This window comes from Martes martes (genome assembly GCF_963455335.1).
Source record: "Martes martes genome assembly, chromosome: 2".
NCBI lineage: Eukaryota > Metazoa > Chordata > Mammalia > Carnivora > Mustelidae > Martes > Martes martes.
Genome location: NC_137889.1, coordinates 35,532,469 through 35,557,325, shown reverse-complemented (window position 1 = coordinate 35,557,325; position 24,857 = coordinate 35,532,469). Strand labels below are relative to the sequence as shown.

General features: G+C 33.2%; 1 protein-coding gene across 1 annotated transcript in view; it reads right to left on the bottom strand.

Moving 5' to 3' along the window:
- Nucleotides 1–1,920: 1,920 nt before the first annotated feature.
- ADAM2 (ADAM metallopeptidase domain 2) overlaps nt 1,921–24,857 on the bottom strand; it is a gene marked incomplete at both ends in the record, with an annotated part of 147,186 nt that continues 124,249 nt past the window's right edge. The window contains 4 exons of the mRNA XM_080797335.1: nt 1,921–1,954; nt 3,353–3,512; nt 10,351–10,486; nt 10,730–10,807. Coding sequence (XP_080653461.1) covers nt 1,921–1,954; nt 3,353–3,512; nt 10,351–10,486; nt 10,730–10,807 — 408 coding nt within the window. The remainder of the gene's footprint in view (nt 1,955–3,352; nt 3,513–10,350; nt 10,487–10,729; nt 10,808–24,857) is intronic.

Here is a 24,857-nt window from a genome sequence, read left to right as displayed (position 1 = left end):
TTCAAAATCTTCCAACAAACAAAATTCCAAGGCCAGGTAGCTCTTCAGGGGAATTCTACCAAATATTTAAGGAAGAATCAATACCAATTCTTCTCAAACTATTCCAAAAAAATAGAAATGGAAGGAAAACCAGTGGAAATAGGCATTACCACCTGAATAGGTGGTTGAGGACCTGAATAGGAAAAAAAAAGAAAAGAGAAAGAAAGAGGGAGAGAGAGAGAAAGAAAGAAAGAAAGAAAAAAGTTGGAATAAAGGTGAAGCTGCTCTCTGCTTGAGCTAAGACATCCACCTTCTCCTGCCCTTGGACACCCATGGGCACTCCTGGTTCTCAGGTTTTGAACTCAGACCTTAACTTACACCATTGGCTTTCCATGTCTCAGGGTTTTAGATCCATATACTACCAGCTTTCCTGGTTCTCTAGCATCCATATGGCAGATCATGGGACTTCTTGGCCCCCAAAAACATATGAACCAATTCCTATAACAAATCTTTTCATTTATCTATTTATCTACCTATTATCATCTATCATCTACCTATCAATCATCATCTATATATCATCTATCACCTATATCACCTCTATCATCTCTCAAGCACTGATATCCTATTGGTTCTGCTTCTCTGGAGTACCCTGACCAATGCATTTGTATTACTGTAATTTCCTTTTAAGGGTAACCCTTTGTGGGTATCTAGGTTGTTCAGTCCGTTAAGCATCTGCCTTTGGGTTGGGTCATGATCCCATGGTCCTGGAACTGAGTCCCATGTCAGGTTCCATGCTTAGCAGGGAGTCTGCTTCTCCCTCTTCTTCTGCCCTCCCCTCCATGCTCGCTCGCTCACTCTCTCTCTCTCTCTCTCTCTCTCTCAAATAAATAAATAAAATCTTTTAAAAAAGAAGAATAACCTTTTGTGTTATGATATATTTTTTATCTCTATGAATGTTTTCAGTGTTAAAGTCTGTCAAGCTTTCTTTTGTGTAAAGTTTCGTGGTATATATCTTCCCATCCTTTATCTTGAACCTTTATATAACTGAGCTGTGTCTTTTGCAGGCAGCATAAAAATGAGAATTTTTTCCAATTGTTAGGATCATTGTTTTTTGATTGGTAATAGACCTGACTATAACATAACTACATAGCACTGCAATTTAAAATATAACAGTGAGCTTTAGTCATGGTATTAGATTTATTATATTATCAACTTTATCACATTCCTACTAATAACAGAGTTAGTGCGTACTAATTATTAGTATGAGATAACTTTAAAAATAAGAAATATATAATATAAAAACTCTTAAGTATGCATTTCTTACAAATAATTCATCTGAGGAATTTTATATATAAACATAAATGTATATTATATTTATATTAAAAATCATCTATATGTTCTTGTCTATCATAACTATAATATGCAGGTTTTTGAATCCCAGATAATCAGGCCTTGCATGTAGTTTTGTTTTTGTTTTTCCATTTTTCCTGTCCATTGAAGATAATTACTCTGGAAGAATAAATAAAAGGGGAAAAGTTACCTGTTTGACCAACCAAGTTAAAAATGACAATTCAACAAAAAGCATGAGGTTACCCTAATTATAAGATAGAGTTCTATCATGCGATTTATTTGTAACCAACTTCTGAACACACAAATGCTAAAGGATTAGATATTATTAGAAAAAATTTAAAAGATCATATTGCAAAGAAGTTTTTAAATGGCAAATTAAAAAGTCATTTATAGTTTACTGTGCCTATGATCTTGTTTTCAATATTGAAAAATATTTTCCAATTCAATTTTATTATATGTAGCTATATGACTATCATCATTTATATATTTATATTATTTACATTTATCTGGTACATTAAATTTTCTCTATTTCTGTCTCAACCCCTAAACTATTTTATACTCACTGTGATATGATGGATTCTGTTTTGCTGGTTACTCTTTAGGTTCACTCTCACTTTCAAGTTGCCTATATGTTTCAAAATAAATATAATCATTTAAAATTATATTTTCTTTGTTCTACAAAACTTTGTATACACTATCAATATTGAAACAGCTTTGAAATCCTATTTAGGATCTGATACTCTGAGACCAGCTACTACTTGAGAATATCTTGCCACTGAGAACACCTCTCAACTAATAATCCTAACATGAGAAAAAACAGTAATACAAGTTTACCTAAAAATGATTTCATAATTTCAGTATTTGTAAAAAGTAGCTAATAGCCTTAAGCTTTCTCATGATTCATCTTCTGCCATATTTATTTCTACTAATTTTACTAGCTTTTCCCCTCAAAGATATGTTATCAGTTTTTCCATAATAAAGTCATCCAACATATGAATATTCTTTTAATTATGTTAACTATTTCACACACATTATTTCAGCAATTTTACATAAATTTATCAAAACATTTCTATGAAATGTATTCCCTTTTGGTATTATCTTATCAACTTTAATAGTTTAATAAAATTTATTTATATTAAATAAAATGAATAGCACAGATATAAAATTCAAAGACAGAAATTATTTTGTAGCAATTTCCCTGAAGTAAGCTGATTTTAATATTATTTTTATTTTGAAGCAAATTTTCAGATATTTCTAAGGTCTTTTAATGAAAACTAATGAAAAATTATTTGTTCTATTTTTTCAGAAGGTTAGCTTTGACTACAAACTAGATTTTTCAGTCTATTATTTATTAATTTTTAAATTTTTCTATCTCTAGCTGCCTCTCAATCTATTTAACTGCCTGAAAGACTATTTTTTAAGATTTCTGCTTCCTTTTAATAAAATATTCATAAAAGGGGCGCCTGAGTGGCTCAGTGGGTTAAAGCCTCTGCCTTCGGCTCAGGTCATGGTCCTGGGATCAAGCCCGCATTTGGCTTTCTGCTCAGCAGGGAGCCTGCTTCCTCCTCTCTCTGCCTGCCTCTCTGCCTACTTGTGATCTCTCTCTCTGTCAAATAAATAAATAAAACTTTAAAAGAAGATATTCATAAAATACTTTGAAATATATAAATATTAAAGAATAAAGTAATAATGCTTATATATATTTAATAGTTAAGATCAAAAGTAAATGGAGGTAAACATTAACTAAAAATCATTTCCACTTAATTTTACCCAAACAGAATTAGTTATAAGATTAAAATTAAAATTGCTGACTTTTGGAAAAATTCTGTTTGTCATCCATTGTACTAATTATTAATATATTATTATATTTTATATAAATATAAACTTAAATATTTATCTTTAATTTTGAGATATTAGTTACATCATGATGGTGTTATTTATTTATAAGTCATATATATGCCAACAAATTATAAAAGTAATAAATCTTAAATATGAAATCATATGAAATATGAAATCAATATACTCATCACTTGTATACTCCTCAGTTCTCCATTTTTTCCTTTGGAAATAAACTTTTACCAGTGTGATAATCAGTACACAGAGAATAATGAAAAAGGGAATAAGTAAGAAAAATGGCCATCTGGTAGGTTTGGGATGGTAAATATCCTCAATGTAGCTTCTTTCTAGGAGAGAAAACATCAGTGATTTAAAAGCAATTACCATGAATATAATAAAGACTTTTCTATATATTAATATGACTATTAACATACAAAATTTTAACTCTTTTATAATTTTATAATTAACATGTTTTTAAATAAAGTAGATAAGTTGACAGCATAAGTGCCCTCCAAAATATTTCTAACTTCCATAATATTCCTTTGCTTCATTATTAAGAACTTTTTATTTCACAGTTTCTTTTCAGAACGGTTTGATAATATAGATGAAAAGAAAGTGTGACCTCTGTAAAGAACTTTTTCTCAATACCCTATTTTTAGTAAATACTGTACATGTCATAACATTTTCATGATGTCCAAATTGCCTTTTATTTCTTGTATTGATATGTGTTTTCATTTCTTATCTAAGAAATTATTGCTTATTCTAAGGTCATGTGGACATTTCTCTGTTTTTTTCAAGAAGATATATAGTTTCATTTATATGTTCAGATTTATGATTTGCTTCTTATAAACTGTTAAGTAATTGAAGTTTTAAGTGTCTTTTGATCTTATTTGGATATTTAATTCTTACAGCACAATGTTTTGAACTGATTTCCTCCTTCATTGAACTACCTATATTTTCCTTGAAAAATTGATTAACCATAAAGCAATAGATATAATTACCAATGCCACACTAAATATAATCTATAATATATAATCTATATATAATCTATATGTAATCTATATGTAATCTATAGAAATATATAATAATTAATAAAGTAAATGCAATATAAGCCAAATGGACAAAGATGTCCTTCTTGTTCTTTTTCTGGGATTTTTTTTTTTTTTGGCTATTCTGACACTTTTTGCAAATATTTTAGAATCAAGTTGTTAATATATAAAAAGTTACATGGTTTTATGATTGGGTTTTTTAATCTATAAATTTTATTAGAATTGACATCTTAGCAATAGTAAATCTTCCAGTAGGTAAACATGACATATTTCTCCACTTATTTTGTTTCATTTAACATGTTTGCATTTCTGTTTTAGTTTCAGTGTAAAGGTATTAGACATCCTTTGTTAAATTTATTCCTAAAATTTATATTTTAATAGTATTGTAAATGGTACTAATTTTAAGTTGATTTCCATTTACTGCTGCTATTATATAGCAATACTACTGACTTTTGTTTTACTTTGTTTCAAGTTTTTATTTAAAGTCTAGTTAGTTGGGGTGCCTAGGTGGCTCAGCGGGTTAAGCCTCTGCCTTAACCTCAGGTCATGATCTCAGGGTCCTGGGATGGAGCCCCGCATTGGGCTCTCTGCTCAGCAGGGAACCTGCTTCCCCCTCTCCCTCTGCCTGCCTCTGTTTGCTTTCTCTATCACTCTGTCAAATAAAAAAATAAAATATTTTTTAAAAAGTCTTAAAAAAATAAAGTCTAGTTAGTTAACATATAGCATAATAGTGGCTTCAGGAGTAGAATTTAGTGATTTGTCAATTATATATAATACCCAGTGCTCAACACAAGTGCCATCCTTAGTACCCATAACCCATTCAAACCATCCTCTGCTCACCTTCCCTCTATTAACCTTCATTTTTATTCTCTATAATTAAGAATCTCTTTTAAAAAGTCTCTTAGGGTTTTCCTCCTTCTATTTCCCCTCTTTCCCCTATATTCACCTGTTTTGTTTCTTTAAATTTGACATATGAGTAAAATCATATGGTATTTGTCTTTCTCTAATTTATTTCACTTAGCATTTCACACTCTAGTTCCATCCTCCATCCACATCATTGCAAATGGCAAATTTCATTCTTTTTTAAGGCTGAGTAATATTTCATTATTTATCTATCTCTATCTCTATCATCTATCTATATCTACCTAGCTAGCTATCATCTATCTATCTAATCTCACATCTTCTATCTATATCTATCTTCTTTCTATCTATCTATCATCTATCATCTATCTTATCTATCTATCATCTATCTATCTAATCTCACACCTTCTTTATTCATTTATCAGTTGATGGACACTAGGGTTCTTTCCATAATTTTTGTAGATAATTATAAATATTTTTGTAGATAATACTGCTATAAATCTCAAGGTCCATGTGTCTCTTCAAATCAGTGTTTGTGACCTTTGGGTAAATACCTAGTAGTGCAATGCTGGGTCATAGGGTAGTTCTAGTTTGCAATTTTTGAGGAACCTCCATACTGTTTTCCAGAGTGGCTGCACCAATTTGCAACCCCACCAACAGTGTAAAAGGGTTTCCCTTTCTCCACATCCTCACCATCTGTTGTTTTCTGTGTTGCCACTTTTAGCCATTCTGACAGGTGTGATGTGATTATCTCATTGTAATTTGATTTGTATTTCCCTGATGATAAGTGATATGGAGCATATTTTCATATGTCTGTTGGCCAACTGTATGTCTTCTTTGGAAAAAATATCTATTTGTGTCTTCTGCCTATTCCTTAACTGGATTATTTGGCTTTTGTGTGTTGGGTTTGATAAGTTCTTTATATATCTTGGATATTGCTGACTGAAAATTTCCTTTGACCTTTCAAAAGATATTATTTCTAAAAGTGTTTTGCAGATTCCTTGGGATTTTCTATGTACTTTAAAACATCTTAGTCTCATTTCATCCTTTCTAATAATCTTTATGCTCCTGATTTCTTCTTTTTTGTTATTGCACTGGCTAGGACTTATGGGAAAATGCTGAATAGGCATAGTGAGAACATAATTTGTTTCCTCACTCTCAACTTAAAAAAAAAAAAACCAGTGTATTTCGTCATAAGCTATATTAGCTATGTTTCCTTTTTTTTTTAATATTTTATTTATTTATTTGACAGACAGAGATTACAAGTAGGCAGAGAGGCAGGCAGAGAGAGGGAGGAAGCAGGCTCCCTGCTGAGCAGAGAGCCTGATGCGGGGCTCGATCCCAGGACCCTGAGATCATGACCTGAGCCAAAGGCAGAGGCTTAACCCACTGAGCCACCCAGGTGCCCCACTATGTTTCTTTTAATTTTTTATCAGAGTAATCAAGTTTACTTCTGTTTGCTGCTTTAAAAGAATTCATAAACAGGTGTTGAATTTTTTTGTTAAATGATTTTTATGCATCAAGTGAGAAAGTCATATACTTTTTAAAAATAATTTTGTTGATTTGGTTGCACTGATTGACTTTCTAGTGATTAAGAAGACTTGAATTTCTAAGATAAAGTCCAACTAATTTGGATTACTATCCTTTTAATATAGATAGGTATAGAAGATGAGCTAATATTTTGTTAGGAATGTTTGCATCTATGTTTATGAAATATATTATTCTGTAATTTCTCTGTGTTAACTTCCTTGTATGGATTTGATATTGGGTTATATTTTCCTCATACAATTAGATGAAGAAGTCCCCTTACTTGTTTTTTATTTTTTTATTTTATTTTTTATTTATTATTATTATTTATTATTTATTTTATTTTATTTTATATTTTATTTTAAAGATTTTAATTATTTAAGAGAGAGAGAGAGAGAATGAGTGGGTGGGAGGTGAGCAGAGGGAGAGAGAGAAGCAGACTTTCCACTGAGCAGGGAGCCCTATGCAGGTGATCCTAAGACTCTGAGATCACAACCTGAGTCAAAGGCAGAAGCTTAACCAACTGAGCCACCCAGTTGACGCCCTACCAGTTTTTAAAATGATATTTCTTCCTTGCAAAAATTTGCTGGATTTGACCTGTGAAACCATCTATACCAATCTGTGGAGGGAGAGGGGTGTTTAATTCTGTTGGTAGTTACATTTAAAAATTATAAACCCACAGATCAAAGAAGTTTTAATTCTGGTGTCTTGGTTATATCCTTTGATTTATAATTCCTTTTTCAAAAGGAATAGCCATTTTTTAACAACTGAATAGCTTTATCAGCCTTGCTTCTTTCCCATACCTAATTGATACTCAAATAGCTTATATATTATTTTGATCATTTTTTGAGTTGATATAAATCCTTTAAAATGTGTGGGTTTCTTATATGTCAAATAAAAAATATACCCCATTAACCACAGGCCATGCCCACAAATCCTTTTTTTTTTTTTAAAGATTTTTATTTATTTATTTCACAGACAGAGATCACAAGTAGGCAGAGAGGCAGGCAAAGAGAGAGAGAAGCAGGCTCCCAGACGAGCAGAGAGCCCGATGTGGGGCTCGATCCCAGGACCCTGGGATCATGACCTGAGCCGAAGGCAGAGACCTTAACCCACTGAGCCACCCAGGTGCCCCCACAAATCCTTTTGAGATAAGTCTTTTTCTGCATAGAACCTTGGTGAGACTGCTATGGGATAACTGATTTAAGATTCTTCATAGTCTTATTGTTTGACAGTTTTTAGAGGCATTCTACTACATCAGTTGGAAGACCTTTTGCATAGATTAAGATGTATAAAATGCATCACTACCATCCTGAGGTTTAAAAAAAGTTGGGGGCGGGGGGAGATGTCTTATAGGGACACCTGGGTCTCTCAGTCAGTCAAGTATCTGCCTTCAGCTCAGTTCATGATCCCAGGGTACTGGGATTTAGTCCCACATCAGGCTCCTTGCTCAGCAGGAAGCTTGCTTCTCTCTCTGCCTGCTGCTCCCCCTGATTGTGTTTTCTTTCTCTCTCGCTGACAAATAAATAAAAATTTTTAAAAATATATAAATATTAATTAATATAAAAAATAAATAATTTTTAAAAGGGTCTTACAGTCACATGCTTGATTTAATTTTTGAGGTCAAATTTTATTTTTCGATATCTCAAATTTAGTTTTTAGCCATTTCTTACAATAAGAATGTTTTGTTGGAAGAGAGTCCAGGGATAAGAATGTTTCATTTTCAAACTAAATCCAAATGAAGCCAAAAACCCCCCAAATCCTGTCTTTATGTTTGATCTACATTGTACTTGAAAAGTGAGGTATTTTTCATCAATTATTACTATCTTCTCATGTTTTATCATAGGTTACTTAAATCACATTCTGGAAATCTTTACAATCTACCTGGAAATCTTGCTGACCAGAACCAATGAATTCTACTTTCCACACTACCACAGGCAGCAGTGATGACAAACAATTTACCATTTCATAATAAATGTCCCTATTTCTCCAACATCTAATAACATGTTTTTAAGCTGTCTTTGGATTGCTCACCAACAGTCTTCTCAAGACAATTTCAACAATATACTAAAAGTCTTCAACAGTTTCCTAGAGGCCTTTCTACCTTCTGTGCAACATTCAGTTCCAAAGCTAATGCCTTAATGTCTTAGATTCTTTTTATATAAATATACCATCTGATTATCAAATTGTTTTATATTACACACACACTACCATCTGACTATCAAATTGTTTTCTATTACACACACACACACACAGATGTTTTCATATATATAAAATATACAGACAGAAAGATGTAAGACATGCAGGAAACTTCTTAGTAATGTAGTAATTTATATTTTTAAGATTTTTTTATTTGGGGCACCTGGGTGGCTCAGTGGGTTAAGGCCTCTGCCTTCAGCTCGGGTCATGATTTCAGGGTCCTGGGATCAAGCCCCGCATTGGGCTTTCTGCTCCACAGGGAGCCTGCTTTCTCCTCTCTCTCTGCCTGCTTCTCTGCCTACTTGTGATCTCTGTCTGTCAAATAAATAAATAAAAATTTTTTAAAAAATTTAAAAAAATATATTTTTTTAATTTAATTTGTCAGAGAGAGAGCACAAGCAAGGGGAGTGGCAAGCAGAGGGAGAAGCAGGCAGAGGGAGAAGAGGGCTCCCGCTGAGCAAGGAAACCTATGGGGGACTCTATCATGACCTGAGTCAAAGACAGACACTTCACAAACTGAAACACCCAGGCATCCCCAAATATAGTACTTTAAAATGATCATTTACTTTTGTTCATTTTGTTCATTTTGTTCATTTTGTGTGTCATGAATTTGGGGAATTTGCATTTTGTGTCTCAATGTAATCAAATTTCAAATTGGGAAGATGATTTTCAACAGATGAGTGTTCCAATAATGAGAGTTGCAAGAATTAGTATTCTAAAAGACCCAGTCAGAATCTCACTTCTGTACTTTTTGTGGATCAATAACATCACTAAGGTCAAACTGAAATGATATGTGTGTGCTCAAAATATGCTTTAATTATCCTAAATTTAAGTTTTCATATATAGTCTGGCCCTAAGCATTGTTGGATATGCTGGGTTACTCTAAAACCCAATTCTCTTTGGACCAAAAAAAAAAAAAAATGTAAGAAACTACTTCAGACTTTAGTTATATTTGGCCAATAGGAATAACTGCATAACATTTGGAAATTCAGAATAATGAAATATTCATGATATTTATCCCCCTGCCTCCGCAGCATCTCCCATAGTGGCTGCATATACTCTACACCTCTACCTCATGCTGGGCAGTACCTCTCCCTATGATTTAGATCCTAGTATGTATCCCTGACCATAGTTACGTCATGAAGGTGCCTCAGATTCTGGTTCTAGTAATACCACCTCTTCCCTTTGTTCTTCTAGACTTGAGAAGTAGTAGTGGATTCCTGTGTTGCCTCAAGATTCTCTGATGGGCTTTCAACTCTGTCATTACGTGTTAGCTAATGCCTTATATTGAATTCCTTCTGTGTGAAGGACTAAAGTCATTTCTATTTTACTGGCTGGGCCTTTACTGATATATCTTATTTATAATGTATGTTACGTATCTTATATTACTCTCTACAGTAAAACATAAGTTAGCTTATATGTCTTATTATTTGATGTCCATACATAATTTAAATATAGATTGGCAGACAAATAAATAAAATGTTATTTTATTAAATTTAATAAATTAAAATAGTTTTAGTTATATTTTCAATTTGCTATTAAAACTTACCAGAAGAGAGACCACCAGATGCACCTGGAAAATTGCCACTGTCAATACTCCCACCAATCCATCTGTCAGAAGTAGTTTGGCAATTAGGAGGTAAATATTTGGGGTTACAATGACAGTTCTTTTTATTATTGCATATCTGAAACCAGGAGAAATATCACCTTATGAGATAGGTTGCTATAATTATTTGTGTTCCGGTAGAATTTTAAAAATAATACTTAGGTAAAATAAGGTCAATCTTGTTATGTGGTTTATGAGTATATAAATATGTGTGTGTGTGTGTGTGTGTCTGTGTGTGCGTGCGCACACGTGTTGTTATGTGTTTACATTCTAGTATTATTCTCAATGATTTATATTCTCACATCATATTACTGGTACTTACTCCTTGTTCATTGCATTTTTTTGGAGTACAGTCATAATTCAAGTATGCAGCATCTACACATTCTTTATTCCTACAAACCTAAAATGAAAATAAGCCAAAATAAATTAACATATGAAATAACATCTGAATTTGTCATTTCACTAAAAGAATTCTATATTATTCTGACATAAGAGACATCCATTTAGCAAAAAGTGTTAATACACTAAGTGATTATTTTATACAGCTACTATGTTTCCAGCACTAGATGAGACTCTGATTATCTGATAGTAAAGAAAACAACAAAAGTATCCTCCCTTCTTATACTGGGATAAAATGTATAGACATGAAATAAGTAAAAGTGAAGATAAATATGTCACAAATACTGTAATAAAAATGCTTTAATGAAAAAATAAAGAACAGGTAATTTATCTTATATGTGAGAACAGTTTTAACCTCCTCATCAGGTCTGGATGTTGAACAGGACTTAATCAAGAATAGAAATGAGGGGTGCCTGACTAGCACAGTTTGTTAATGGTCTGACTCTTGGCTTCAGCTCAGGTCTGATCTCAGAGTTATGAGATCAAGCCCTGCATCAGGCTTCACATTCAGCATGGAGTCTGCTTAAGTTTCCCTCTGTCTTTCTCTCTGCCCCTCCTCACTAAATAAATAAACAAATAATATCTTTTAAAAAAAGAATAGGAGTGAAAGACAAAGTACTTATAGGAAAAGAAATAATATTTAAAATTACACTGAAATATAGTATAGAAATTTGAGAAATATTAACAAGTGTAGCTGCTACACAAAGACTAGCCATTCAATCATTAATTCACTATATAATTGAGTCCCAAAACATGAATGCCCTGAAAACACACCAGTAAACAAAAAAATCTCATATTTATATTGCAACAAAAGATATAAAAATACACAAATAAAAAGGTCAAATGTGATGTGATAAAAATTGTTAGGACAGAACTGTGTGAGACCCTACATTCTTAAACAGAAAGTCAGCCTATAACTTACAAGCAATTGGTTGTATTTAGAGATTTTATTGGAAGATGGAAAGCCGATAAAATAGGTTTTGGAAACGAGGAAGGAAAGGACAAGAGAAAATGTAGAGACAAATTAAGATACCATTATATGGTATAGTAGTCCAGGAAAACGATAATCATAGAGTGAAACTGAGTGGATGTGGTGGAAGGAAAATCTGTGGTTGTATTTGAGACATAGTTTAGAAATTTAATCCACTGAATTATAGTTATGGATTTTATGTGAAGGATGAGAAGAAAGACAGCTCAATGACACCAAGATTTCTGGCTTACCTAACACTCTTGGTGGTGGTACAATCAAATGAGGTAGGGAAAGCTAAGCAGAAAGCTTGAAAGTATAGCAATTATTTTTTGAAATTTCTTTCCACTTCTTTCAACTACGCTTCATATTTTTTAAAAAAAACTAAAAATGTACTGCCTTCATGGAAAGGCTCTGAGTGACATGGAAAACCAGAGAACATGTAGTTGGTTATACTGTTTTTGTAAAAATGTTTTCCAAGTAATATTGTCAATATTTTTTTGGTATTCTTTCCTCTTGGAAATATATGATAATCCTATAAAATTTTTTAAGGTTTTATTTATTCGCTTATTTTATAGATGGGGGAAAGGGCAGAGGGAAAGAGATAGGGACCTCCATGCTCAGTGCAGAGCCCAATGTGGGGTTCTATCTCATGATACTGAGATCATGACCTGAGCCAAAACCAAGAGTCAGATGCTTAACTGACTGAGCCACCCAGGCACTGACATAATATACTAATTGTTAAAGCCAGAGAATGAATCTGCTCAAATAGATTTTGCTAAACATTACTAAATATGGAAAAATATATCATTAAAGATGTTTGATGATTTTGGCAACCGATACCTCAGTTTAAGACTTGGAAATATCCTGATTATAAATACATGGCCAGGTTATTCTGAAGGGTTGTGGTAATAGTATAAAAGTTCTGTTCTGAATACAGACTAGTGTTGCTATAGTTAAAAATACATGTGTTCTGTTAAAATGATGCCTTAACATCTAACTAGCACTAGGACAGAGAAGTTAAATATATAATTAGCAGAGCTGTTGTCCAGAAGAAGGTAAACTTAACTCTCAGAACCATTAAATAAATTCTATGAACCAGTGAGAAAAAAGTTAAGAAGAGATTGTTGGTATTATGAGTATTCTGTTTCTGCAATGGAGTTTTTTTCATTTGTTTGAACATGTTTAACTTCAGTTGTACCATGCAGAAAGGCTAGGGAAAGACATTATCCAAAGTGGGGAGCTAGCTACAAAACCACAGAAGTTATTTATCTCCATATAATAATAATATAAAGAAAACAATGGCTCTTCACCAAAGTCTATTGAAACAGATTTTTAAAAATTTGGCTGGAGATAAAAAATGATGCAGCTTCTTATACTTCTCACTATGATAGAATAAGATTCTGCAGAAATCTTCATGTATAGAGAACTTAAAATAGGGCATTTTCTTGTACACATGTTCTTTAAAAAATTATGTACACATGCTCTTTAAAAAATTATGTACACATGTTCTTTAAAAAAATATGGCTGTACCAGAGACAAAGTAAAAATTATTTTTAGGTTCACAAAATATGAGACGATGTGATTCCATGAAACTAACCAAAATTGAAGCCAGTATTCCTCCACTGGTCATCAGTGACCAATCACATAGGCTTTATTTCTTTTTTTAATCACATAGGCTTTAAATGATCAGGTTTACCCTACACCGGTGACAGAATGACAAGATTTTACCAAATATTGAAAAAATAATCTGGGGAGTGGCATCAATAAAATGGTGCACTGAGAAGTCCCAAGTTCTTATTCTCCCTTGGAGATATTTTTTAGAAGAAGAAGAAAAAAAGCTGGCTAAGATAACCAATGCGAACTCTAGAAAAACAATGATCTACAGCAACCAATAAAATGCCCAATCAAGAAATAAACACATTCAAAATGGTAGAAAAATGTGTGACATTTTTTATCAAATTTGCCCCACTCCTTCCCCAGCATGACACAGTCTTAGTCTGGAGGAGGAAACTGCTGAGTTCACAATAATTTCCTTTGAATTGAAGGGAGCAGAGGAAACCTTACTTTCAAAATTATTATTTGCCTGGGAGCTGCCTGAAGGACTGGTCTCTGTTCCACCTAACTTAAACCTCAGATAGGGAGAAACAATGAACACTGCTCAGGAAAGCTGCAAGGGGACTAAGACTTTCAGATAGACACCTGGAGCAAAACATTACAGGTAAAGACATACAATAGACCATCTAAAGCCCCAAGGAGAGGCTGGCATGAGACTATTTGGAAAAATAGACACTTGAAAGCATCCATGTATGTGAGAATTTGAAAAAGCCACAGGGAGTCTTAGGAAAAATGCATAATCACAACAGTTCTGAGAAGAACACAAACTTTCTTCTCAGAGTGATCCCAAGGCTCAGAGCACACCCAACTGCCCCAGCACAGAGCCAGTCTATAAACACTAGAAGTGCCTGTTTTTTCAAATGTCCAATTTCAACAAAAAATCAAAAGGTAGAAAAAGAAACAAGAAAACATGCCCCAATCAAAGGAAGAAAATGAAGTGATAGAAAGTTATTTTTAAATAACCACATTAAAGGGGTCCTTGGTTGGCTGAGTTGGTTAAGCATCTGACTCTTGATTTAGGCTCAGATCATAATTTCATGGTTGTGAGATCAAGCTCTGCATCATGTGCTGCATAAAGCTCTGGGCTCCAAGCTCAGAGTGGAGCTTGCTTAAAATTCTCTCTCTCCCTCTCCCTCTGCCCCTCCCCACCACTTGTGCTCTCTGTCTCTAAAAAAATTAAAATAAAATAACCAAACTAAATATGCTGCAATGCTAAATAAAAATTTGGATTAAGAATGAAAGAAAGTCAGAAAAATTGTATATGAACAAAATGAGAATATCAACAGAGATAGCAATTATAAATAGCAACCCAAAAATTATGATGCTGAAACATATAACAACTAAATTTAAAAATTTACTATACAGGTCAACAACAAATTTTGGTTGACAGAAGAATCAGTGATTTGAAGAGAGGGTATTTTAAATTTTGGAGTATTAGATGCAGAAAGAAAAAAAGGACAAGGAAAAATGAACAAAGCCAAAAGGACTTATGAAATACCATCAGGCAAATCAAAATACATATTATGGGAGTCCCTGAAGTATATGAGAAAAAAAAGGGGCAGGGAGATTATTTGAAGAAATGATGGCTTAAAATTCCCCATGTTTGAAGAATAACATGGATCTACAAGTTTTAGGAGACCACTGAATTCCAATAAGACAAATGAAGACAGACTCACACCAAAACACATTACAATAAAACTAAAATGACAGTGGAAAAAAAAGAGAATCTTAAAAACAGCAAGTGAAAAATGAATCACCATGTACAAGGAATCCTTAACAAGATTACAGCAGATTCTTCAGTAAAAACCTTCTGCTGATAGGTTGGAATTGCTAAATGGAAAAAAAAAAAAAAAGCCCTAACAACTGAGAATTCTATACCCAAAAAAACTGTCCTGAATTTGATAGGGAATCTAATACATTCTAGATTAAAAAGAAACAAATTTTTAAAAGTTGAGGGATTTAATACCATTAAGACCTTGTCAAAAAAAAATACTTAAAGGGAATACTTCAGGGTAAATAAAAGTATACTGGTCTGTAACTAGAATTTATATAGAGAAATAAAGATCTATGGTAAAAAATAAATGGTGAAATTATAAAAATTGGTATAATTGTAATTTTCATTTACAACTCAATTTTGAAAACGTCTGTGAGATTCAAAATATAAATGCATAAAATTAAATAATAAATTTATGTTAATGGATACACAGTATACAAAATATAATTTTTGATACAAATGTGGAAGGCAAGGCTGTATAAGAGTAGAGGTTTGTGTGTCCTTGAAGTTAATTTGGTATCAATTCAAATTAGATTGTTATAACTTTAGGATGTTGTATGTAATCCCATGGTAACAACAAAGAAAATATCTATAGAATATGCACAAAAGAAAATGAGAAGAGAATCAAAATATGTCACTGCAAAACATGAACTAAACAAAACTGAAAGTGGTATAGGGGATATGAGGTAGAAAAATCTATAAGAAATTTTAAAAAATAATAATAATAAAATGACAAACTAAGTCCTTCTCTATCACTAATTACATTAATGCTAATGGATTAAATTTCCCAATCAAATACCATAGATTGGCAGAATAGATAACATTGCACAACTATATGCTAAAAGAGACTCTTTCTGAAGGAAACACACTTGATAACAAATGACACAAATATGTTGAAACTGAAAGGATGGAAAAATATATTCTGTGTAAATAGTAACAAAAAGGAATGGAAATAGCTGTTAAAATAAATCTTAAATCAAACTACCATGACAAGAAAAATAAAAGTATATTCTAGATTAAGTGATCCACTCACCAGAAAACATACAGATTATAAACTGTATGTACCAAGCATCAAAACTCCAAAATATATGACACAGACAGAATTTCTGTGAAGAAATAGGTCTATAATAATAGCCTTCATACTCCACCTTTGAAAAGAATGAGGCAGAAGACCAATAAGAAAATAAAGGATTTAAACAACAACACTATACCAATTGGACATAATAAGACACATAGAATGCTCCTTGAAACAGCAAAATACACATCTGTCTCAACCACACATAGACATTGCATATATTAGTCCACATTTTAGTTACAAAAAGTCTTAATAAATTTAGAAGTTTGAAATCATACAAAGTTTTTTTTTTCCTGATTAAAGTGAAACTACAAATTAAAAGCAGAAGGAACACTGGAAAAATGACAAATATGTGGAAACTCTCCCATTTTAAATTAAAAAATTTGTCAAGAAAAAGACAAGGGAAATTAAAAAATATTCCCAAACAAATGAAAAAAAAAACACAATACAGCAGATTTATGAGATGTAGGAAAATGATGCTAACAGTCATTTTTAACTATAAATCAACATCTAAAATGAAGCATTTTGAATCAACAACTTAAACGTGCACCATCAATAAATAAATTAATTAATAAGCAAACCCAAAGGTAACAGAAGGAAGAAAATAGTAAAGATTAGAACAGAAACCAAAGAAAGAATAGAAAAAAAAACAAAGAATAAAAAATTGAAGACCAACAAAACTGAAAAAAAATTTTACTTAGAATGACTAAAATAAAGAATATTCAAATAATTAAATTAAGTTACAAATGAAACTGGGGACACTGCTATCTATTTTACAGAAATAACAAGCTTTATAAGATGAAAAACTGAAACTGAGAGCTAACATTTAGAAAAACTAATAAAATGAACAAATTTTTAGGAACACCCCATCTACCAACACTGAATCACAAAGAAGTAAAACGTCTGGCTAGATCTATAAATCATAAAGAGATCAGTAATCACAATCCTTGAAACAAAGAAAATTCCTAGACCAGATACTTTCACTGGTGAATATTTACCGAAGAGGTAAGTCAATCCTTCTCAAACTCTTCCAGTAAATATAACAAGGGGTCTCACACCAAGATGCATTCTCTGAGGCCAGAATTACCCTAAAACACGAACTAAGGACCCCATAATAATGGAAAGTTATAAACAAATATTGATTATGAATATTAATATATGTCCTCAACAAAACATAAGTAAACAGAATTCAACAGATATTTTTAAAAATTGTATATCATGACCACGTAGGAAAAATTCATGAAATATGAAAATGATTCAACATATAAAAATCAATGTATTACATTGATTACACCACATTCAAGGAATAATGGGGAAAAAAACACACAACCATCTCCACTGAAACATAAAAATTGACAAAATTGAATACCTTTTCATTATTAAAAATATATATAACAAATTAGGAGTAGAAGAAAACTCTTTCAATATAGTAAGGACTATCTGTAAAAAATACACAGCTATACTTCCAGGGAAAATGGCAGAGTAGGAGAATTCTAAGTCTACCACATCCCATGGAAACAACTAGATAACACCCACATCTGTGTAAATAACCCCCAAAATGGCCCAAAGACTAGCAGAACAGATTCTTCACATCTAACTGTAGAGAAGAGACCATCTTAGAGAAGATATGATGGACAGAGATTAGATCCAGAGAAACAGACCTTTGAGACTGACCACAGAAGGGAGAGATATTTCAGGTGTGGAGAGAGGAGAGAAACAGACTCATGTCAGAATGCTCAAGCAAGGGGAACTCACACAGGAAAGAGAAATCCCCACAATATTTGGCTTTGAAAAACAGGGCATAATTTCACAAGGGTTTATAATCAGTGGGACTTAACACTTGGAAGTTTAAATATCACTGGAGTTGGCTCTGGGAGAACCAGGAAGGTGAGAGGAAATTTGATTCCCTGCCCTTAAAGAGATAGCACAACAAACAGCCTTATGAAGGTGGAGCATAGAAAGCAGTTTTTAAAATACCTAAGGTATACAAGAGGCAGATTTATTTACTAATTTCAGAGCCTGAGCTGGAGGGGGATCTTTTAGAGACTTCTCTAGGAACAATGGAAATGTCAGGCACCATTGCCTGCCTCTGCTCCAAAGCCTATACAAACAGACACCTCTGGGAAAAAGTGCAACATCAACACTAGTTTGCGAGTTTGCTAACAGGTCACCCTGCCCTTTCATTCTCCTGCAGACATGCTCTTTCCAGCCAGGTCTTTTCTCATGTTTCCTCCCATAACAGCCCCACACAAACCTTGCTCACACCATCCCCCAAGGTCCCCTGCAAACTTGCCCCCTCCAGTATGCCCTTGACCAATGCCTATTCAAAGTAGTACCACAAACCTGGCAGTATGCAAGTTATCCCAACAGGGGCCAGTGCCTCACCAAAGTGACTCCTACTCTGGTGAGAGAGGAAGATAACCACATATACCAGTCCCATTGCAGCCCTAGCAGTGTGCTGGGGATAGTTATCTGGTCTGTCTGCAGGCCCTGCCCACAAAACTTCTCAGGGAAGAACACAGGGAAAAGTGTCCTGCAGTTTGGTGCTAACACATCTCTAAGAAGCTCCTGATCTGACCCAACTCAAGCCCTTGGATTTGCCCCCTAACTGCACAGGGACCAAGCACTGCCTGTAACAGGCAAAAAGAACTAAGGCAGGTGACTGCACTGAAGGCAAAAGCAGCTCAGCTATAATAGTAGGGTGTATACAATGAACATAGGAGATACCCTTGATACACCAGGTTCTGATAAATGGGGACATTGCACCTGCAGGACACTATAGGACCTCTTCTTCATAAGGCCTCTGCTTTCTAAAGTAGGACACATAACTTCCTTTCCTAACATAGAAACAGACACAAAGAGGTGGACAAAATGCAAAGGCAGAAGAATATGTCCCAAATGAAAGGAAAGGACAAAATCACAGCAAGACGCCTAAATGAAATTGAGAGAAGTAATATGTTTGAAGGAGATTTTAAGTTAATGGTCATAAAGATACTTATTGGACTTGAAAAGAGTGGAGGACATCAGTGAGACCCTTGACAAAGAGGCAGAAAACATAAAAAAGAACCAATCAGAGATGAATAACTCAATAACTGAAATTAAAAATGGGCTAGAGAGGGCACCTGGGTGGCTCAGTTGGTTAAGTGTCTGCCTTCAGCTCAGGTCATGCTCCCAAAGTTCTGGGATCAAGTCCTACATCCAGCTCCCTGATCAGTGAGAAGCCTGTTTCTCTCTCTCCCTCTGCCTCTCCCCCCTCTCAACTCTTCTCCTCTCTTTCTCTCTCCCTTCTCAAATAAATAAATAAATAATTTTTAAAAATACACTAGATGGGATAAATGATAGACTATAGGAAGAAGAATATATCAGTAACCTCGAGAAAAGAGTGATCAAGTGAATAAGAGAAAATAAAATAATAACAAATTAAAATGGACTACTTAGGGAACCCAGAAACACCTAAAAGTGAAATCTCATTTGTATTATGGGATCCCAGAAAGAGATAACTTGGCAGAAAATGTATTTGAAGAAATAATGGTAGAAAACTTCTTAAATCTAGGGAAGAAAACAAAAATCCATACTCAAGAGGTACAAGAAGCCCCCAACAAAATCAATCTGAGAAGGTCTACACCAAAAGACATGGTGATTAAAATGGGGGAGGCAGGTAATGAAGAGAATTTTACAAGAAGCAAGAGAAAAGAATACAATTATACACAAGAGAAACCCCATAAAGCTATCAGTTGATTATTCAGCAGAAACTTTGCAGGCCAGAAGAAAGTGGCATGATATATTCAAAATACTGAAAGAAAAAAAAGAAAAAAAAAAAAAAGCTGTGACCAAATTCTATCTAGCAAGCCTCTCATTCAGAATAGAAAGAGAGATAAAGAGTTTCCCAGAAAAACAAAAGTTAAAGGAATTCATGGCCATTAAACCAGTTCTACAAGAAATGTTAAAGGGGACTCTTTGATTGGAAAGGAAAAACCACAAGTAGGAATAAGAAAAGTTGGAAGCACAAAAGCAGTAAAAATAAATATATCTATAAAATGAGCCAAAGTAGGAGGGCACGTGATGTAATGAGCACTGGGTATTATATAAGATTAACGAATTACCTCTACCTCTGAAACTAATAAAATTTAAAAATAAAATTTTAAAAATGAGTCAAGGGATTCACAAAATAAAATGATGTAAAAGATGGTACTACATACCTAAAATTTAAAAAGAGTAAATAATGGGTTCAATCTTAAGCAATCATCAACTTAATATAGACTGGTATATACAGGTTATGCTATATATAAACTTGATAACCATGAATCAAAAACCAGTAATAAAGGTGTATAAAATAAAATATATCACTAAAGAAAACCAACAAATCATGAAAGAAGAGACCAAAAAGAAAGGAACAGGGAATGACAAAAACAACCATTAAACAAGTAACAAAATGGTAGTAAGTACATAACTATGAATAATTATTTTGAATGTAAATGGACTAAATGTTCCAATCAAAAGATACAGGGATGGGTGGCTCAGTAAGTTGAGTATCCAACTCAATTTTGCCTCAGGTCATGGTCTTAGGTTTGGGATAGGGCCCCATGTCAGGCTCTTTTCTGAGCAAGGAGTCTGCTTGAGTATTCTCTTCCTCTCCTCCTCCCTCATTAACACTCTGTCTTGCTCTCTCAAATAAATAAATAATTTTTTAAAAAGATAGAGTGACAGGATGGAAAAGAAAGCAAGACCTTTCTATATGCTACCTATAAGAGATTCATTTCAGACCAAAAACACATGAGATTGAAAGTGAAAAGACAGAAAAGCAATAATTATGACAATGGAATTGAAAAGAAATAACAATAGCAATACTTATATTAGAGAAAATAAAATTTTAAAACAAAGGGTGCAATAAGACACAAAGAAGGACTCAATATAATCATAAAGGGAATAATCCAACAAGAACATATAACAATTCTAAATATGTATGCAACGAACATGGAAGAATTCAAATACATAAATCAGCTAAAAACAAACACAAAGAAAATAACCAAGAGTAATATACTAATAGTAGGAGACTGTAACACTTCACTTAAATCAATGGATAGATCATCCAAATAGAAAAATCAACAAATAAACAGTGGCTTTCAATGGCACATTGGACCAGATGGATCTAACAAATACATTCAGAACATGCCATCCTGAAACAGCAGAACACACATTCTTTTCAAGTGCAATTAGAACATTGTCCAGGATATATTATGTATTAGAACAAAGAAAGTCTCAACAAATTCAAAAAGATCAAAGTAATGTCATTCGTCTTTCATCTCTCTGACTATAATGTTAGGAAACCAGAAATCAACCACAAGAAAAATCTGGAAAGAACACAAATAAATGGAGATTAAATAACATGCTACTTAACAATGAATGGGTCAACTAAGAAATCAAAAAGGAAATTAAAAAACACATAGAGACATATGCAAATGAAAACACAATGGTCCAAAAACTTTGGGATGCAAGATAAGCTCTTCTAAGAGGAAAGTCTGTAACAATACAGGCCTACCTCAAGAAGCAAGAAATATCAAATGAACAACCTAACCTTTCACCTAAGAAAGCGAAAGAAAGAAAGAAAATAAGAAAGAAAGAAAACAAAACTCCAAACCAGTAGAAGGAAGAAAACAAAGATTAGAGCAGAAGAAGAAAAAAAAAAAATGAAATGGGAACTAAAAGAACAATAGAACAGATCAGTGAAACCAGGAGCTGATTCTTTGGAAATATCAACAAAATTGATGAAATTTTATCCAGACTCAGAAAAAAAAATGAGGACTCAAATAAAGGAAATCAGAAATTAAAGAGGAGAAATAACAACTGACATCTCAGAAATACAACTATTTATGAGATTAGTGTGAAAAATTATTGCCAAAAAATTGGATGACATAAAAGAAATAGATAAATTCCCAGAAACATATAATTTCCCAAAACTGAATCAGGAAGAAATAGAAAATTTGAACAGATGGATAACCAATGATATTGAATCAGTGATTTAAAAAAAAAAAAAAAGCAAAAAAAAAAAAAAAACCCTTCCAACAAACAAAAGTTCAGGACCAGGGACACCTGGGTTACTCCTTTGGTTAAGTGCCTGCCTTTGGCTCAGGTAATGATCTTAGGGTCCTGGGATTGAGTCCCACTTCGGGCTCCCTGCTCAGCAGAGAGTCTGCTTCTTCCTTTCCATCTGCCCCTATCCCACTTGTTTTTTTTCTCTCTCTCTCTCAAATAAATAAATAAAACTTTTTAAAAATGTTCAGGACTAGATGACTTCATAGAGGAAGTCATCTACCAAACATTTAAAGAAGAGTTAATACTTATTGTCCTCAAACTATTAAAAAAAAAATAGAAGAGGAAGGAAAACTTTCAAATTAATTCTGTGAGGTCAGCATTACTCTGATAACCAAACCAGATAAAGACGTTACAAAAGAGAGAGAAGAAAGAACGAGAACTACAGGCCAATATCTCTGATGAACATAGCTGCAAAAATCTTCAATAAACAAACAAAAAATTCCTCAACAAAATGTTAGCAAACTGAATCTGACAATATATTTTAAAAGATCATTCACCACAATCAAGTGGGATTTACTCCCAGGAAGCAAGAATTGCTCAATATTCACAACTCAGTCAATGTGAAAATGTAATGTAAGTCAATGTAAAAGAAAGTATAAAAATCGTATGATCATTTCAATAGATGTAGAAAAGCATTTGACAAAGTACAAAATCCATTCATAATAAAAAAACCTCAGCAAAGTAGGTTTAGAGAAACGTGCCTCAACATAACAAAGTCCATATATGAAAAACACACAGCTAATATCATCTTCAATAGGGAAAAACTAGCAGCTTTTCCCCTAAGACTTAAGCAAAACAAAAATATCCAACCTCACTACTTTTATTCAACATAGTACTGGAAGTCCTAGCCACAGAAATCAGACAACAAAAAGAAATAAAATTAGTTAGGAAGAGGTAAAACTTTTATTATCTTCAGATGACTTAATACTATATATAGAAAGCTATAAAGAATTCACCAAAAAACTATCAGAACTGATAAATGAATTCAGGAAAGTCACAGGATACAAAATTAATATACAGAAATCCATTGCATTCCTATACACAAATAATGAAGTGACAGAAAGGGAAATTAAGAAAATAATACATTTACAATTACATCAGAAATAATAGAATACCTTGGAATAAACTTAACCAAGAAGATTAAAGATTCGTATTCTAAAAACTGCTAAACATTGATGAAAGAAATTGAAGATTACACAAATAGAAAGATATTCTATGCTCATGAACTGGAAAAACAAATATAGTTAAAATGTCCATACTATCTGAAGCAGTCTACAGATTAATGCAATCCCTATCAAAATACCAACAGAATCTGGGTTGCCTGTGTGACTCAGCTGGCTAAGCAACCAACTCTTGATTTTGGCTCAGGTTATGATCTCTGGTCATGAGATTGAGCCCCCAGGTCAGGTTCTGCACTGAGTGTAGAACCTGCTTAAGAGTTCCTTTTCCTTCTTCCTTTATTCCTCCCTGCTCATTCTCTCTCTCTCTCTCTCTCTCTTTCTCTCTCAAGAAAAATACCAACAGCATTTTTCACAGAATTAGAATAATACTAAAATTTGTATGGAACCATAAAAGACCCCAAATATCCAAAGCAATCTTGAAAAACAAAACTATAACCTCTGGATATTTTGATTCCTTAGGTCTGAGATGGTGCCTGGGAATCTGTTTTTGTGAATGGAGCTTCAGGTGATTCTTAAGGATCAAGCAAGTTTGGGAAATATTGGTGTGGTACTTAATGGCAGAGCTTTGGAAGCAGATGGACCTTGGTTCTAGTCACATTTCATTCAATTGCCAGCTGTGTGTTTTGGAGCACTTAAATAGCCTCCTTAAGTTTTAGCTTCCTCTAATATCAGTATTTGCCTCTTAGAATTGTTGAGAGAGCTAAAGGAAATAGCCTATATATACAGTGGGGCCCATAATAAATATTCAACAAACACTATCTATTATAATTATGTTCTATTTAACAATAATTAGAATATTTTTGAACATTTATGGCCAATGATGAAGAGTTATTCTTTGCCCTCTAGGTGGAGAAGAGATTTTATACCAAAGGCAGTAAGTTATATCAAGGGGCACTGGCTGGCTCTGTTGGTAAATCATGTGACTCTTGACCTTGGGGGGTCCTGAGTTCAAGCCCACATTGGGTATAGAGTTTTAAAAAGTTATAACATCAAGTAAGTTAAGAGCCTTTTTTTTTTTTTTAAGAAAAATCACATACGTGGAATACACTAGAATTAAGTTATAGGGTGAGTGATTGGGATAGAGTCATGTACTTTAATCATCTTAAAAAGGTACTTCGAATTGACCTGGCAATAGTGTGAATCCAAGAATTAATTCTGGGGAAAAATTAGAAGTTTGCTTCAATAATACTGGTGATTTAATAGTAATTCAGGTTTAATAAAAATGGGAATCCATATCTCAAAACAAAATGTAGATGCTTAAAATACATCTGAGAGGTACCTGGTATCTCAGTTGGTTAAGTATCTGCCTTCTGCTCAGGTCATGGTCCCAGGATCCTGGGATTG